Here is a 15587-nt window from a genome sequence, read left to right on the forward strand (position 1 = left end):
TTCTTGCCTGGGAAATCCCATGGACAGGGGAGCCTGGTGGGCTACAGTCTATGAGGTCTCGAAAAGAGCTGGACACGATTTGGTGACGGAACAGCAGCAGCAATGGTTTGGATGTACGTTTCATGCATTTCAGAGACTTTTATTTTTTCTCTGTATGAGTATGTGTGCATTCTGTGTGTGTCTGTGTGTGTGTGTGTGTGTGTGTGCAGGATGGGAGACTGTCTAACCACTTAAACATCTGGGGGTCACGGTGATACCTGGGTGCTAGTTGCGTCTCCATGCCTATTGTGTGCATTATATGAGGCAGAGAGGCTCTCAGGAATTTGTCTGGCACCTTCGTTTATACTGAAAGGACTTTTTTTTATTTTAAGTCAATTGATTCTTTCATGCCAACCCAATATTAGCATTTCACAATAACTTCACTTTAGTACTCGAGGATAACTTTTGTCTCACATGTAGTATTTCCCCCATTTGAACTCTGTTACTTTCTCAGCCAGGAATCACTGTGTGGCTCTCGTGGAAGAAGATGGTGATTTATACAGAGTGCTCTCTGAAGAGTATAGCTCTTTAAGCATGAAAAGTATAGTTTCAAAAGCAGCATGATTGGAGACATTCACGCATGGTTGTGAATCCTGGACACTGACCGGGTATTGTTCCCACAGGGCCAGCCAGGACCGGTGGGCCCCCAGGGGTACACCGGGCCCCCTGGGCTACAGGGGTTCCCAGGACTGCAAGGCCGCAAAGGAGACAAGGGCGAAAGGGGGGCCCCCGGGATCACAGGCCCGAAGGGAGACGTGGTGCGTATGGAGCTGGGGTGCTGCTCTCGCGGGGTGGAGGGGGCGGTGTCGAGGGGGTGGTGTCGAGGGGGCGGTGTCCTGGCCTTCGTTAAGTCTGTTTGCCTTCTTTACAGGGACCAAGAGGTGTTTCGGGATTCCCTGGCGCCGACGGAATTCCCGTAAGTTCTCCATAAGACTAAAATTTCAAAGCACCATATATGGGCAAAACCACCTGTTTATGATGCCCAGACACACATCTAACGAGTCCCCCTTAACTGTCTGTAACAACACACCTGTGGGGCTATGTGTGCGTTTTAAAACGTTTTCCCCTGCAACCCAGTCATCTCTTGCACAAGCTGCTTCGTTTGCACATGGTCTTCTGGACTTGGCATGGCAGCTACTGTGCTAAAACTGGGGTTCCCAGGACCGCAAGGCCACAGGGGTGACAAGGGCGAAAGAGGAGCCCCCTTGTTACTGGCAACAAGCAGCAGGCGGCACCGGCCGGCTGTAAGGAGCCAGTCTCACACCGTGTTTGAACTCCAGAACCACCTGAGTGGAAAGCCGTCCTGCCCAGAGCAGGGACTGCCCTGCAGTCTGTGCAGAGGCTCAGATTCCTGGTAGCAACCGTGGAGAGAAGACGAAAGGCATGCTTTGTCCATGAGAAAATCTCAGAATGCAATAAAATGTGTTTTTCTAACCTAGTTTACTTTACTCCTTGTGGCACAAGAAAATAAACAGAGCAGCCTGACTCATAGCCTCCTCCTCGGGCCCGGGGGCAGACTTCCCAGGGGCGGCTTCCTGCCCATCTCGGCCTCCGGGATACATGTGTTTATCCCGTGTTCAGACCTGCTCCATCCCTCCGCAGCTGATGTTTAAGGACATCTGCCTCCAAAACTTCACGCTCATGCCAATGTCTATGCCGTGTCAGCGTGCCCATACACGCAAACACACACGTGCACCACATGTGTTATCTGTCATCATGCTCAAACACGCATGCACACACAAACACACACACACACACACTCCAGGCTACACAAGCGAGGCTACCACATTGCAGAAGAAAGGGGGAAGGGTATGAGTGAACAGCAGTCACAGAGAACTGCCGCTTTTCCTTAGCTCCATGCTCAAGGAGATTTTTTGCAGCAGGAGGCAGAGCTAAGGAAAGGAAGCCCCCCCTCACCAAGACGTGAGACCCGCATGGCCGTGATCCCTGGCGTCCCCTGAGAGGGGCTCAAACAGATGCATCAGTGACAGCACACAGCTGTGCCTGGTTAAGGAAATAACTTGCGCATGAGTCAGAATCTTGAGAAATTGGCAGAGTTGAAGAATTTGCAGATTTCAAGGGTTAAACAAATAACCAAAGCATTTTCTTACCAGCTGCCTCCGATGAAACTGCCCATTTTTAACCTACTTTTTTTGGCCCCTTGGGATTGTCCCTTGCTGTGCTCTCCTGGAAGCAGAAGGCTGAGCTTTAGATGGAGTGGCCTTGTGGAAACGTACTGTAACTGATCAGTGTTGTGTTTCCATTGGTGTTTTTTTTCCATTTCATGCTCATTTAATGTCAGAAGCAAATATTTCTCAAACTAGGGAGGGAGTGATCACCACCTGGAGGGGTGATCATGGTAAACAGATGCCTGGTCGTTTTCTCTGGAACGCCAGGGCTGCTAAACTCGGTCTCCTCGATGCCGGAGTCTGAGAGATGCTCACACCAAGTTAACGTGAGCGCCACTGCCCTATCTGAGTACCTAATGAACACAGGGCTTGAGGGACCCGGTACTTTTAGCTGCCTAGAATCATTTACAGCGCGTTCCCACTGGCTGGCTGTGTTACACGTGGCCGTGCGTACATTCCGTGCTTCTCTTAGAGAGCTCCCACCGGTGCTCGGAGACAGCCTGGAGGGGTGGGGTGGGGTGGGGTGGGGTGGGAGGTGGGAGGGGCGTTCCAGAGGGAGGGGACATATATGCCTGTGGCTGATTCATGTTGATGTATGGCAGAAAACCAACGCGATATTTAAAGCAATTATCCTTCAATTAAAAATAAATAAATTTTTAAAAAGAAGTCATAAGCAAAGTTGATATACAGTAAAATCTAAGAGCTGTATCATCCAGAAATAGACCCGCTTGGATGTTGAACACAAGATGGACATTTAGCTCAATAGAATTGAAATTTTCCTTTGAAGGACAAGCTCAAAATTAAGATCAGGTTGGCATGCAATTTCAAATGTCTCAGATCCAGTTTAGGAGAGTCAGGAAGGCCAAGAGCAGACCGATAATTCAGGAGGAGATGAGGAGCTCAGAGACATCTCTTCTGAGAAGGTTGAAGCAGCCTCATCCCAGTTACATGAAACCTAAGCCCCAAACTCAATGGCTTGTCTATTTCCAGGGCCATCCCGGGCAAGGCGGACCCAGAGGACCTCCAGGATATGATGGCTGCAACGGGACCATGGGCGACTCGGGCTACGCAGGACCCCCGGGCCCCGGCGGCTTCCTCGGGCCCCGCGTGAGTACTAGCAGCGCTGGCGGAGCAGGCTGGGTGGTGGAAATGCAGGAAAGATCTTGCTTTCGGGAGGGCCCGCCGAGGACCCCCTTGAGAAACTGCCTTAGGGAAGGTCTCTCAGGAGGGTGGGCTGCTTCCTGCCTGTTGGGGGTGGGGGAAGCAAGCATGTGCCGAGACCACCTTTCCACCCCAGAAACGGTGGCTGCCCACCCTCGGTTAGCAGTCAGGATGAAGCACACTTCCGCTGCTGAGGTTTCTTGACAACATCTAGGCGTGTTGGACTCAGAGAGCTCCATTTCCCCTTTGTCCTTTGTGTGTTAAATAGAAGGTACTGAGTTTGTCTCCCAAGCATACCATCACTTCCTCCCATTCAAATAGCAAGAATAATAGTGGAATCGCGGAACTAAAATTTTAAAAAGCTTAAACCTTGAACAGACTTCTCCGTTAGTAATCATTTTATTAGATTCTAACATCCTTTGTGACATGGAAAAACAGTTTTGTTCTCCAGGATATACAAGGTAGACTTTACTTTTCTTAATGGAAGAACTTTCATATAATGATCTATGTCATGACCTCATTTATTTTTTAGGGTCTGTGCAAACAATCTTTTTTTGATAATATGTTGTTACCTTATAGCAATATATTCCAAATTCAGGGTTAAACTAACACTTTCTGGCAAAACTTTTTACTTAAAAAGCATCTTAAGGTGAGGGAAGGGCAGCAGTAACGATCTTCATTGCATGTCCCTGAAGCTGACCGATTTCTGCTTGTCTTCACATCTCTGCCCTCCAGCTCCCCATTTGCCAGCTGTTTTTTTCATGTGATTCAGCTTATCAGTAAGCCACACTCGGCTCTATTCTGATACCGTAGCTTTCGTCATCATTGAGTATATCCATCACTTTAAAATACAGGTTTTACATGTAGATATGAAAAGGCCTGTGTACTTATGTACCTGTGTATCATACCATGTACCTGGGCTGGCCAAGAAGCTCACTCAGATGTCACGGAAAGCCCAAACCACCTTTTTGGCCAATGCAATATGCTTGACACAATCCCGTTTTTAACGGATGACCCAGAATCTCTCCCGCAAACAGTACTGCAGAGTGTAGGTGTCGATATTTTAGCATGCGAACGCAAAGAAGACACAGAATAGCATTGTTACAAAGAGTGGGGACAGTTTGGGAGAGGAAAGTATTCGTTTGCTGAACCTCTACTTGGGTTTCTGCAAATCAAATCCTATCGAATATTTCTCTTTTAACTTTAAGAAAGATGCTGTTGGGTAAATATGAAGGTAGACGTCTCACCTCGCAGTTAAGGTAGAGTTGGATGTTCAGAATAGTCTTGTTTGCCTATAGAACAGCTGGGCGTCGCCCAGGAGAGGGGGCAGGCAGTGACTCCAAGCGCGTCACTACGCTGAAGGCCGTTTGTGTTTTTCTCTCTATGCCGCATGCGCGCATTTAGGGGCCCCAAGGACCGAAAGGGCAGAAAGGCGAGCCCTACGCTCTGTCCTCAGAGGACCGCGACAAATACAGGGTAAGTCTGCAGAGACAGGGCATGACCAAGCCCCCATGTACACTCCCCAGTAAGAGTGACCTCTGAGTCGAGCGGGGGGACGCATAGTGTCTGCAAGCCAGAATCTCCACTGATTTCAAGGTCCTCTCACTGGCCTCCAGGCTGTCGGCCGTCTTACACTAACTGCGGGCCGCCCTCCTATACTCACGACAGAGCAGCTGTCTGCGTAATTAGCATCACTGAGTCCTTAGACAGCGGGTGTGTTCTATATGCTTATTTCCAACACTGAAGTAAAATGCGACCAAGTCCACAGGTTCTTAAAAGCTGAAACTCTTGAAACTCTTTCTTCTCAATTAGGGGGAACCTGGAGAGCCTGGACTGGTCGGCTTGCAGGTAAGCATTGCTTTTGTTAGAGAAGAGACCCGGCGGAACCTGAAGGGCTCTGGGCTCCACCCCTCCTGCCTCCCTAACCGCCTTCTCCGTTGCCTGTCCGTAGGGGCCTCCCGGCCGCCCTGGGCCCGTGGGACAGATGGGTCCGGTTGGAGCCCCAGGAAGACCGGTAAGTTCCAGGCTCGCCCTTGCGGGTTTAGGACATCCTCCGAGGTGCAGGCTGCGTGGACGCTGGTGGAGGCCTCACAGCGTGCCTGACGCACGTGGTTGCCAAGACCACCCAGGCCGTCCCTTGTCCCCGCTGCCGCCATCAAGGTTGAGAGTGAAGACTCAACGCCAGCTAGGTCAGATTTTGACCTGGAGCCCTTCCAGTCAGGCACACGCTCTCCCAGCCCCACAGCTGACCAGCTGACAGGGGCCCGTCATCCCGAGCAAAGCAGACCAGTGTCCTGCAGGTCCATAAGGAGGGAATGGGCTCTGCTGGCGAGGCCTCAGAGTGGGGGTGACGCACCTGGGCACAGCCACCATGACAGGTGAGATACTGGACATCAGTTAACCCAGTGACCCTCGGGCCCCAGCTGAGTGGCGGTCTACAGGTGTCCCCTCCTCCTGCTTGTCGAAGCAGGAGCGAGGCCTGGCAGCCAAACCCCTGGCTGGAGGAGGGCCTGCCCGAGGAGGGAGCGCCCCAGGCCTGGCCGCCTCGGATCCTTCCCGCTGCACAGGGGCCGGGAGGTGAACGGGCTCCTGCAAAGTGACCAACTCTCTCCTACTCCACGTTTTTTATTAATAAGACAAACAGGCCTTAACTTACTCAGGGAGAGCTTGTGGCCGCAGGGGAGAGAGTCCTTCTCACAGAACACCACGCCCTGAGATTGAGGCGGCCGTGGACGGGGTCGTGGGACCCGCGTCTCGGCCGATGCAGAGAGGCAGCGGACACGTGTGTGCCTGAGGGCAGGTCCGTCACACCAGCAGCTGGGGTGGGAGTGCTCGTCGCTTCCCTCAGACCGCTGATAATAATCGCAACAGTCGGTCACGTCTCTATGAAGCACAGTTCTCCGGGGCCGTGCTGGTCTTTTTCCCCAGCAGCCCTCCGGCCGTGAGATTTGGCTGAAGGGAAGGAGACGGGCTCGTGTTTCGAGATGCTCTCAGCCCTTGTACACAAGCAGCCACCCGTTTACAGAACGCGGGCCATGGGGTTGGGGTGGGGGGTCCCCTGTTTTACTCACACAGTTCTGGGAAATAAACAGCAGGGTGCTCCCCACCTCCTCGAGCCGAGGTGCCAGCCTCCGGGTCTTCACACGAACCACTGAGGCCTCCCACGGCCCCCTGCCCCTCCACCTGTTCTGTGTCACCACGCCTGGCTCTTCTAAAGCACGTGTCAAGCTCTCACCCTCGGTGTGGCGTTGGCGGGCACTGCTCTGCAGGAGCACGAGGTGATCCTGGCATGCGGATTCCCAGCCCCGCCGAGGGGCCGGACGTAGATTAACTCTGTGTGTGCTTGCCTGCCGGCCCAGCAGCGCGAAGTGTGAGACAGTGCCGGGTGCAGGGACGCACGGGAGGCCAGCAGGGGCCGTCTCTGGAGGAATGGGGCCCGGGGCCTCGTGGAGGGAGCAGGGCCAGCGTGTGCAGGACCCGGGTCAGGTCAAAAGCCTGAGCTCAGAAAAGCAAACCAGGAGCAGCTGTACCCGGGCAGCCAGCGGACCCTGAGAACCAGGCCCGACCCCCCGTCCTCCGCCCTCCAGCCCCGCGTCCCTGCTGAGATGAGTGCGCCGGAAGGCTCTTCACATCCTCCCCGGTGTGCCAAACACACAGCGGACAGCTTTCCCAGGGCTCCCGAGCAGATGTCATCTGGGTCCTGGGATAAAGAAAACAGCTGAGAGATTTCTTTGTGTTTGTGCAGGGACCACCTGGACCCCCTGGACCCAAAGGACAGCCAGTAAGTTACTGGGGGCGCGGTGGGTGAGGGGGAGGGAACCAGGGCCTCGCATGTTGCTGCGTCTCCTTCTTGACCGTGGAACTACCTGGCTGACAAGTACATCGTTTGTCTCATGAGGAGGACTGTATGTAGAGTTATAAGGCAAGGCTCTAAACTCCAAGAGTAAATCCATGCGTGAAGTCATTAAGTAAGTGGATGCGTGGAATGACTTCTTGTCTGCAAACCACACAGCATTCCTGTGGCCGCATGAAAGTCCAGCCGGTGAATGCATGATTAGAAATGTAGAGCACGTCGGGGACAACCCCTGCTCACCCACTGCGTGCTCTCTCACGAGATGGGACAAGACAGAGCTGGAGTTGTGCGGGGAGCCGATGGCCTTCTTCCTACCTGGGTGCAGGTGGGCCCTCCCAGAGCGTGCTGTCAGCCTCTGGGGGTGTATTCAGGGAGCTTCAAGCCAGGCTCTGGCCCAACACTGTCCTCTTTCCATCAGAGAAAGACGATTCAGTGGGCTGGAGCACCGCAAAGTCGGTGGCTTGTTAGGAACGTGGGCAGAATTCGGGTTTAATGTGACCTGGGAAAGTTAAACAAATGTCCAGGACAAGCCGTAGGAGGCTGGCGAGGGATGTATTTGGTCAAATCCCAACGTGAGTCAGAAATACTGGGCTACCGTTAGGAACATTTCAGAACCACTCTGTGGCCTGCGTAAAGCCAAGGACGTTTCCCTGGGCCGCCCATTCCCAGGCCTACCCTGCAGAAACCCCATCTCCCTGCCGCCCAGGGACCTCAGCTGTCACCACCCCAACCCCAGCTCCCATCATCTCTGACTCAGCTTCCGGCTGCGGCTGGAGCTCGTTAAGGCTTCTGCCCACCCGCCCCCCTCACCCGGCTCCCCGCCGTCCGTCCGCCCAGGGCAGGCTGGGAACGGTCCAGAGCCAAGAGACACGGATGTAGGACGAGGCGGGGAGCCCCGGGGTCGCCTCAGATCCCCACTTGGCTGCAGCACAAACAGCCCCAGCCCTCCAGCAGGTCACTTCCTGGTGCCCTGGACACCGGCTTGCGAGGCAGGGGGATGTCGGGGTCCCAAGCAGATCTCATTCTCATTTCGCCTGGCTGCGTCTCTGTGCTTTGATTTCAGCTCCCCAGCCAGGTGGGAAGGAAGCAAAGAGAAAGCAAAAGTTAATGAAAGGCTTTGTTTCTGTTTGTGGAAACTCGGCATCAGAGGCAGGGGGCTGTGCGGTGTGGAGATCAGGTGGGCCCCACGGGACCCCGCGTCTCGGCGGGGACAGCAGCCCCGGGAAGGCAGCAGAGCCGTGGGCAGTCAGAGGACATGGGCCTTCCTGAGCTGTGCGTGGTTTGTCCCGCAGCCCACCTGGCGGGCGGTCAGCCCTCCCACGCACGCATGGATGCTCCTGTCATTAAACTGTCAAATACTCGCCAGGGCGCCTTCCCGGCCTGCCTCTGAAGCAGGAAGGGTGATGAAAAGTTTGGCTAAACCCAAAGAACACCATCATTAAGAGAATTAGGACATCTTTCTGTGACATTTAGGATTATTTTACCAAAATGAGAAAGCCTGAGGCAGAGGAGAGTATGAATCACGGTCCTCAGATTGGGATCCCAGGCAGGAAACAGCTATGCTCCGAGCCCAGAGGGGCCAGAACCCAAGGAGACACTCTGAGACCCCGACCTGTAGAGTCGGAAGACCTGGGATCTGACCTGAGCTCCATCACCTGTTCGCCGTGAGGCTTCGGCCCGAGGAGATGACACTCTCCCCATTGGTGATGTCCAGACTCACCGTGGAGTCCAGGGGACTGCGGGAGAGGTAGCAGTCAGTTAGCAGGGGCCCTGGACTGTCGAAGCCCGGGGCCGCAAGGAGGAAATCACTAACAGTCAGCTTCTTGGTCATCAGGATTAAGCAGTAAAATATATAGGTGATATGAGCAAGTGGCAACGTGTCCCCAGGGGTGACAAACAACTCTTAGCCCACTGCTTTTCAGGTTCTGCTCAAAGTACAAAATACAAATTCTTTAAAAGCAGAGCTTTATTAAAACACTAGTATATTGTTTTTATGAACCCAAAATTTTTGTGACTTAAGGTTTCGTGTTAGTGAATGCTCAGAGCACAGCATGAGGGGCCGCTTCCTGCAACTGGTACAGCGTCATGATTTGCTTCTGTTCATTTTATGTGGTATCTGGACTCAGACTTTCATTCCACCGTTTATATACGGAAATAGAAAAAGAAAAGGCGTGTCTTTTCCTCCTGTGTTAATTCGTTCCTGGGAGCTGAAGCCAGAATATTAGGAAGGGTAGTTGTCCAGTGATGTTGCAAATACATACGTATTAGGTTTCTTTTTCTAAAAAAATACTTTGATTTCACTGCGATCGTTGACTTTGAACTTACAGAAGCCATCTGTCTTTCAGGGCAACCGAGGACTTGGTTTTTATGGAGAAAAAGGCGAAAAGGTAAAGGAAACTTACTAGACTGAGTTAGGAACACTGGCAGCTCGTCCTAAAGTTTTATGCTCCGTTTTGTGCTTTATCTTGAGGTGCTCTGCAAACACCCCGTGTGAAAGGGAACAGCCATTGTGAAGTGTCAGGCGGCCAGGCGGGCTCCAGTGGTGGTTAGGATCTGTAAGGCGGGGCTCTTCCAGACCCAGGGGTTGGCTCGCGCCTCTTCCGCCTCCTGCAGTGGCAGGCGGATTCTTTATGTCTAGTGGCGCCTGGGACGCCCGTTCCGATTTATGTCTTGACCACCAGTCTTAGAAAGCAGCAGCATAATACGCAGCAAGAACCACCGAAGCATTTGGCACACAGACCGAATAACTTCCTTGTACAGAAATCCATCGTAAGGAGATAATTCCACAGAAGCCAATGCTGCCGCAAATTGTGACCAAGCTAAACAGCTTAGATGCCTAAATTCTAAAAGATCATTAATGCAAGTGGAAATCAAGTAATTTTACCTTACTATCATTTTATTCTATATGATGTTTTTACGTCTTTAAAAATGTTTCATATTGGGGTACAGCCGATTAGCAATGTTGTGGTCATTTCAGGTGGGCAGCAAAGGGACTCAGCCATACGTATGCATGTATCCATTCTCCCCTAAACCCCGCTGCCATCCAGGCTTATATACGACTTTTATCTTATGATTGTAACGCTACTAAAATCGATGTACGTGTGATAAGTAATACGCAAAGACGGAAGCAGCAGTATGCGGTGGGATTGTGCTTTTATTCGGCCTCGATCGTGTCCTTCGATCTAAAGACAATTGCTTTGCTAAACCATTTACAGGGAGACATGGGGCTGCAGGGACCCGGCGGGATTCCACCAGACAACGGTTACGTCGAGAAGCCCACGCCGGGATACGAGCTTCTCCCAGAGCAGTATAAGGTAAAGGGGCTGCGGCAAGATGGCCGTGTTCCCATCGGAACCGACAGGAGGAGGAGGAAAAGGTGTGGCTTTCTTTGGTCTTATTCAGTCACATTCAAAGTGGAAATGCCCTCCCCACGGAATTAGCAAATTACGTATTTGAAAGCGCCGAGCACACTCACAGGCGTCTCAGTATCACTGTTTGTAATCATGATGAATCGGGACCAACACGAGGATCCATTTAAGAACCTCAGCTCCGTGTTCAGTCTCTAGAGGACACGTAGCCAGTGGTCGAAGCACAGCTCACTGCCAGGATGCGGGGCCGTGTGAGCAAAAGAAGGCCTGCGTTTTGCTGGCATGGAGCGTCCCTGTGGGCTTTCTGGGTCAAAGTCAGATTTCTGACTCTTGTAGTTTCTGTTAATGTTTTGTTTGATTAAAAGCGTCCTCTTGGAGTCTAAATAAAAATTAACACCCTTCTCCATCACTCATTCACTCAAACAGACTGTTCACCCGTCCTAAGCCTTCTGGTTCCTTTGTGCTTAATAAAGACCAAAGCACTGACCTCACTGGGCGGCAGGGGGGCGGCTGGGGTGAGACGCACCATAAAAGGTCACGGGAGCCAAAGTAAAAATCCCAAACGTAGACTCTGATCCCTGTCTCTCAAGCATCTGTCAAGATGGAGTGTGAATGCTGGGGGGTGGACGGGAGAGGGCAGGGTGGACCACCACCACCCCCCCCCGCCACAGCAGGGGACATGAGTCTGTGCAGCTGCGGCGTTACAGCGACTTGACCGCTGACAGAGGCAGCCTGGGCAGCGGCTGCTGTGAGCCCAGAGAGGACGGTCACGTACCAGCCGGGTTGCGAGCAGGACAGCCCTGGACCACCAGGCAGGACAGGGCCTCCAGGGTCATCAGGGTGGACCCAGGAGGGACTCTGGCTCCTGGGGGCACCTGACCATCAGCAGGGTAGGGCCCCCGTCCAGTGTCAGGACAGGAGCCTGGGGTGGAGTGAGGCCGGACCAGGCGCGACCCTGCTGAGATCATCGGGCGGCTGAATCGCATTTCCTTGTTCTCTGCAGCTAAGAGGGAATGCTAAAAAGCAGAGACAGTACTTTGCCAACAGAGGTCCGTCTAGTCAGAGCTATGGTTTCTCCAGTAGTCATGTATGGATGTGAGAGTTGGACTATAAAGAAAGCTGAGTGCTGAAGAATTGATGCTTTTGAACTGTGGTGTTGGAGAAGACTCTTGAGAGTCCCCTGGACTGCAAGGAGATCCAACCAGTCCATCCTAAAGGAAATCAGTCCTGACTATTCAGAAGGACTGATGCTGAAGCTGAAACACCAACATTTTGGCCACCTGATGCGAAGAACTGACTCATTTGAAAAGACCCTGATACTGGGAAAGATTGAGGGCAGGAGGAAAAGGGGGCGACAGAGGATGAGATGGTTGGATGGTCTCACCAACTGGATAGACATGAGTTTGAGTAAACTCTGCGAGATGGTGATAGACAGGGAGGCCTGGCATGCTGCAGCCCATGGGGTCTCAAAGAGTCGGACACGACTGAGCGACTGAACTGGACTGAGCTGCAGAGGGAACAGGTCCCAGGGCTGGGCCCGGCCAGCCTGCAGGGGAAGTCTGGGACTGCAGAATCCTGGGAGCTGTTCTAGGACTGATGGCTGAACGGACCCATCGCTGCATTTCCGTCCCCATTTTAGACTACGAAACGGGGGAAACTGATCATGTAAATGACATCACGGGCTTCCCTGGTGCCTCAGTCAGAAAGGAACCATCTGCCAACGCAGGAGACACGGGTTTGATCCCTGGTGGGGGAGACCCCACGTGGCTCGGAGCAGCTAAGCCCGCGCGCCACAACCGTTGAGCCTGGGTTCTAGGGCCCGGGAGCTGCGGCTGCTGAAGCCACGCACCCTGGAGCCCACGCTCAGCAATAGGAGAAGCCGCTGCAGTGAGAAGCCCGCGCGCTGCGGCCGGAGAGAAGGCCCTGCGCGCCGCCCCCAGAGAGAGGGCCCCGAGCACCGCAGCTAGAGAGAAGGCCCGGCGCGCCACCGCTGGAGGGAAGCCCGTGCAGCCGTGGAGACCCCGCACAGCCAAAACCAAAGACAGAAGATTATTCTGAAAGAAATAAAGCTGGCGTTGCTTTCCAAAGCCACTCTCGCTCAGGACCTTAACTCGCTCCTGATGAGCCTCGTCCTCAGAGGGTTCCGCCCCGCCCCCCACCGCCTTATCCTCTTTCACCTGAACGATCTGTCCCTATTTCATTTTCAAATGACAGCCTCTCTCTTATCACTGGGGCTGTCCCCCAGCATGTGCCCCTGCACTGTGGGCCCTGAGGGAAACTCACAGGCAGAAAAGAGACAGCCTTGCGGTCATATCAGAATAACACACAATTGTGTCTATACTGTGAAAACCCAAGAGAAATAGCACATTTTCCCCCTTGAATTTTGAAGCGGCAAGGTTTAGGGAGTCGTTCGTTACAATCCGTTTATAGTCATTGTTTGCAGTTGTATAAAATACTTTGCACCTTATGTCATAAATCCTGATCCATTTTAAATAGTATTCGTGAATTAATGAGCATTTCTTGTCTTTCGTATCTTCACAGGGTGAAAAAGGAAGCCAGGGAGAACCCGGGAGAATAGTAAGTCAAGGAATAAAGATGCTTCTTCTCGTGGTTCCCGCATCCTCAGGGGCCCCCTCACAATGTCAGACTGTCCGGGGCCTAACAACCCACAGCCCTGGTCTCCAGACCACTCGTCTGCAGCAGGAAAGGGTGACCGTTTCTCACGGTTTTTCAGAAAACAGTGTCAGGATGCCGTCTTTCTGCAGAGTCAGCACCGGCTGATTACCCTCTTCTGAAGTTCATAAATGAGCCCAGACTGCTCAGAAGAGCAGTGCCCTGGAGGGAAGGGCCGGGCGGGCTTGGTGGCGGCTTCCTGGCCAGGGTCCAGCCATGTCACCGCTCTGCCTTCCCTGATCTGGGTCCCGCCTGCCCCCAAATCTCCAGTCCTCCCCATTGCCCCTTACCAGGGGACAATGACTGGTGATATGCTGGGCGGATGACCATCCCAGCCGACTGCAGATGTCCTAGGAGCCCATCCTGCGTGGAGCTGGAGAGGCAGAGGCAGGCTGGCCACATCGGGGGACACTAAGAATGAGCCCCCAAAGCAGGCAGACCGTGAAGGGTGGTCTCTCTGTTCTCTCCTAGGGCGTCTCCTTGAAGGGAGAAGAAGGCGTCATGGGCTTCTCGGGACCACGGGTAAAGCTTCTGCGCCTGTGTGTGCTTTGCACCGTCCGGCGTTTAAAAAGGCTTTATTTTCCTTCCACTTCTTGTTGGAGTGCAGCTGATGCACAGTAGCATGTGTTGCAGGCCCACCGTACACTGACTCTCGGTCCCCAAAGGCCCTGCTCGGCATGGTTGTTGTAAGACCCTGGCTCTGTTGCCAGTGTGTGCAGTGCGCCCTCGAGGCCGGCTGTAGCATCACAGTCTGTACCCCTGGAGCCCCCAGCCCTCGGTTCACAGCAGCACGGACCTGAAAGTACAGAGGTTTGCCCCACACCCCTGATCCCCGACGCTCGCTGTCAGGGTCCTGCCCCTCCGTGGGCTGTCGGCTACGACCCTGAGCCTGCGCTGACCGACATGTCATTGTCACCCAGTAACTGGAGGTTTTAAGACTGTGCTCCCCGCTTTAGAGGAGGGATGTGAACGGAACTCGGACGCGTTTCTGCTTGTATTAGCCTGAATGACTCTGTGGTAACACAAACGGAGGCTGTATCCAACAACAAAGTCAATTTCTTGCTGCCCCGAGAGTCCAAGAAAGATGTCCCGGGTGGGGCAGATGGGGTGGGGGGGGGAGTCTCTCGAGGAGGCTCTGCCCCCTGTCACTTCTGGCCTGAGGGCACACCGCCCTCCACTGGCCCGAGCTCAGTCAGCTGGCCAGGTCCACCCCACAGTGAGCTGAAACGGTGGGCAAAGACAGAGGCTAGGAAAAAAGACTGGCCTTGGGGCGACGGGCCACAGCCACCCCAAGGACAAGTGTCAGTCTCCAAAAATCAGAACGAAGACCCTGAGAGCACGAGGGTGCGGGGCACTTTCTGGCTGTGCTGTTTTGACTGTGCTGTTTTTATGGGTTTCTCCACGTTTCTCTAAGTCATAGCCAGGATGCAATAGGTGAAAGTGTCGCTAAAATGATGCCTCTCCTCCAGGAAGGAGAAGGAAGCTCAGATGGTGTCAGTATTGTCATAGCAAAGCGTTTACTTGCTTAGCCCAGGCAGGTGCCGTGACCGTGCCCAGGAAAGGTCACTGCATGTCCTCAGCTATCACCGCTTCTGTTTTCTCTTCAATCCAGGGTGCCCCCGGCTTCGACGGTGAGAAGGGCTTGCCGGGACAGAAAGTAAGTTTGAGGCGTGAAATGCGACCTACTCCGGGCCTGAGACACCTCACAGAGGTCGCATGTGAAGACGGGGGCATCCCAGAAAAAAAACGCCCCCCCCCTTTAAAAGTTCCCACATTTGCAGCAGCAGAAACGATGCCTCCCCGGTCATCCTTGAAGCGCGGAGCTCGCTCGCATTTTCTGTCGTTTGGCAGGCCAGCACGGGGGCCCTCCCGCCCCAGGCCGCCCATCGCCTGCCCCTCCCCCCGCAGGCCACAGCCCCCGGGACCTCCAGTCTGGCCCTTCCTGTGTCGTCACCAGTGTCCTGTACGAAGGTGGCCGGCGTGGTGGCCAACAGTCCACCCGCATCCTTCATCTACTGATCGCTCACGTTTTGACACTGGGTCTTCAGGGACGACCCAGTCTGTTGTCTTTACGCCGGGTTCCACGGACAGATTTTTGGTCCCCTTTGTAGGAAGCAAATGTTTGGTGAGAAATGCCTCAGGAACCTGGATCAGGCGTAGGGCTGTCGGAATGCCGGATCTTATGAGAGAGAAGACGTATAAATAGGTCTTTATAGTGACGACGCCTTTGTTTTCACCGTTCACTGTCTTCCCTGAGGCCCTGCCCGCCGCAGACCCCTGGGCCCGTGGACCGGGCGCCCATCAGACCAGGGCTCGTACAGGAAGGGCATGTGTCCTCACGTGCCTGCAGTTTAACCCGGGAAA

At 53.7% G+C, this 15587-nt stretch overlaps 1 protein-coding gene across 2 annotated transcripts in view; it reads left to right on the top strand.

Annotated features, from left to right (window-relative positions):
- COL4A2 (collagen type IV alpha 2 chain) overlaps positions 1–15587 on the top strand; it is a 157970-nt gene that overhangs the window by 105017 nt on the left and 37366 nt on the right. For both annotated transcript variants that reach the window (XM_027973787.2, XM_027973788.3), the window contains 12 exons: positions 663–797; positions 911–955; positions 3159–3275; positions 4734–4805; positions 5142–5177; positions 5281–5343; positions 7075–7110; positions 9528–9569; positions 10398–10496; positions 13092–13127; positions 13695–13745; positions 14836–14880. In XM_027973787.2, the coding sequence (XP_027829588.1) occupies positions 663–797; positions 911–955; positions 3159–3275; positions 4734–4805; positions 5142–5177; positions 5281–5343; positions 7075–7110; positions 9528–9569; positions 10398–10496; positions 13092–13127; positions 13695–13745; positions 14836–14880 (777 nt within the window). The remainder of the gene's footprint in view (positions 1–662; positions 798–910; positions 956–3158; positions 3276–4733; positions 4806–5141; positions 5178–5280; positions 5344–7074; positions 7111–9527; positions 9570–10397; positions 10497–13091; positions 13128–13694; positions 13746–14835; positions 14881–15587) is intronic.

The sequence above is a fragment of the Ovis aries genome, chromosome 10 (genome assembly GCF_016772045.2).
Source record: "Ovis aries strain OAR_USU_Benz2616 breed Rambouillet chromosome 10, ARS-UI_Ramb_v3.0, whole genome shotgun sequence".
NCBI lineage: Eukaryota > Metazoa > Chordata > Mammalia > Artiodactyla > Bovidae > Ovis > Ovis aries.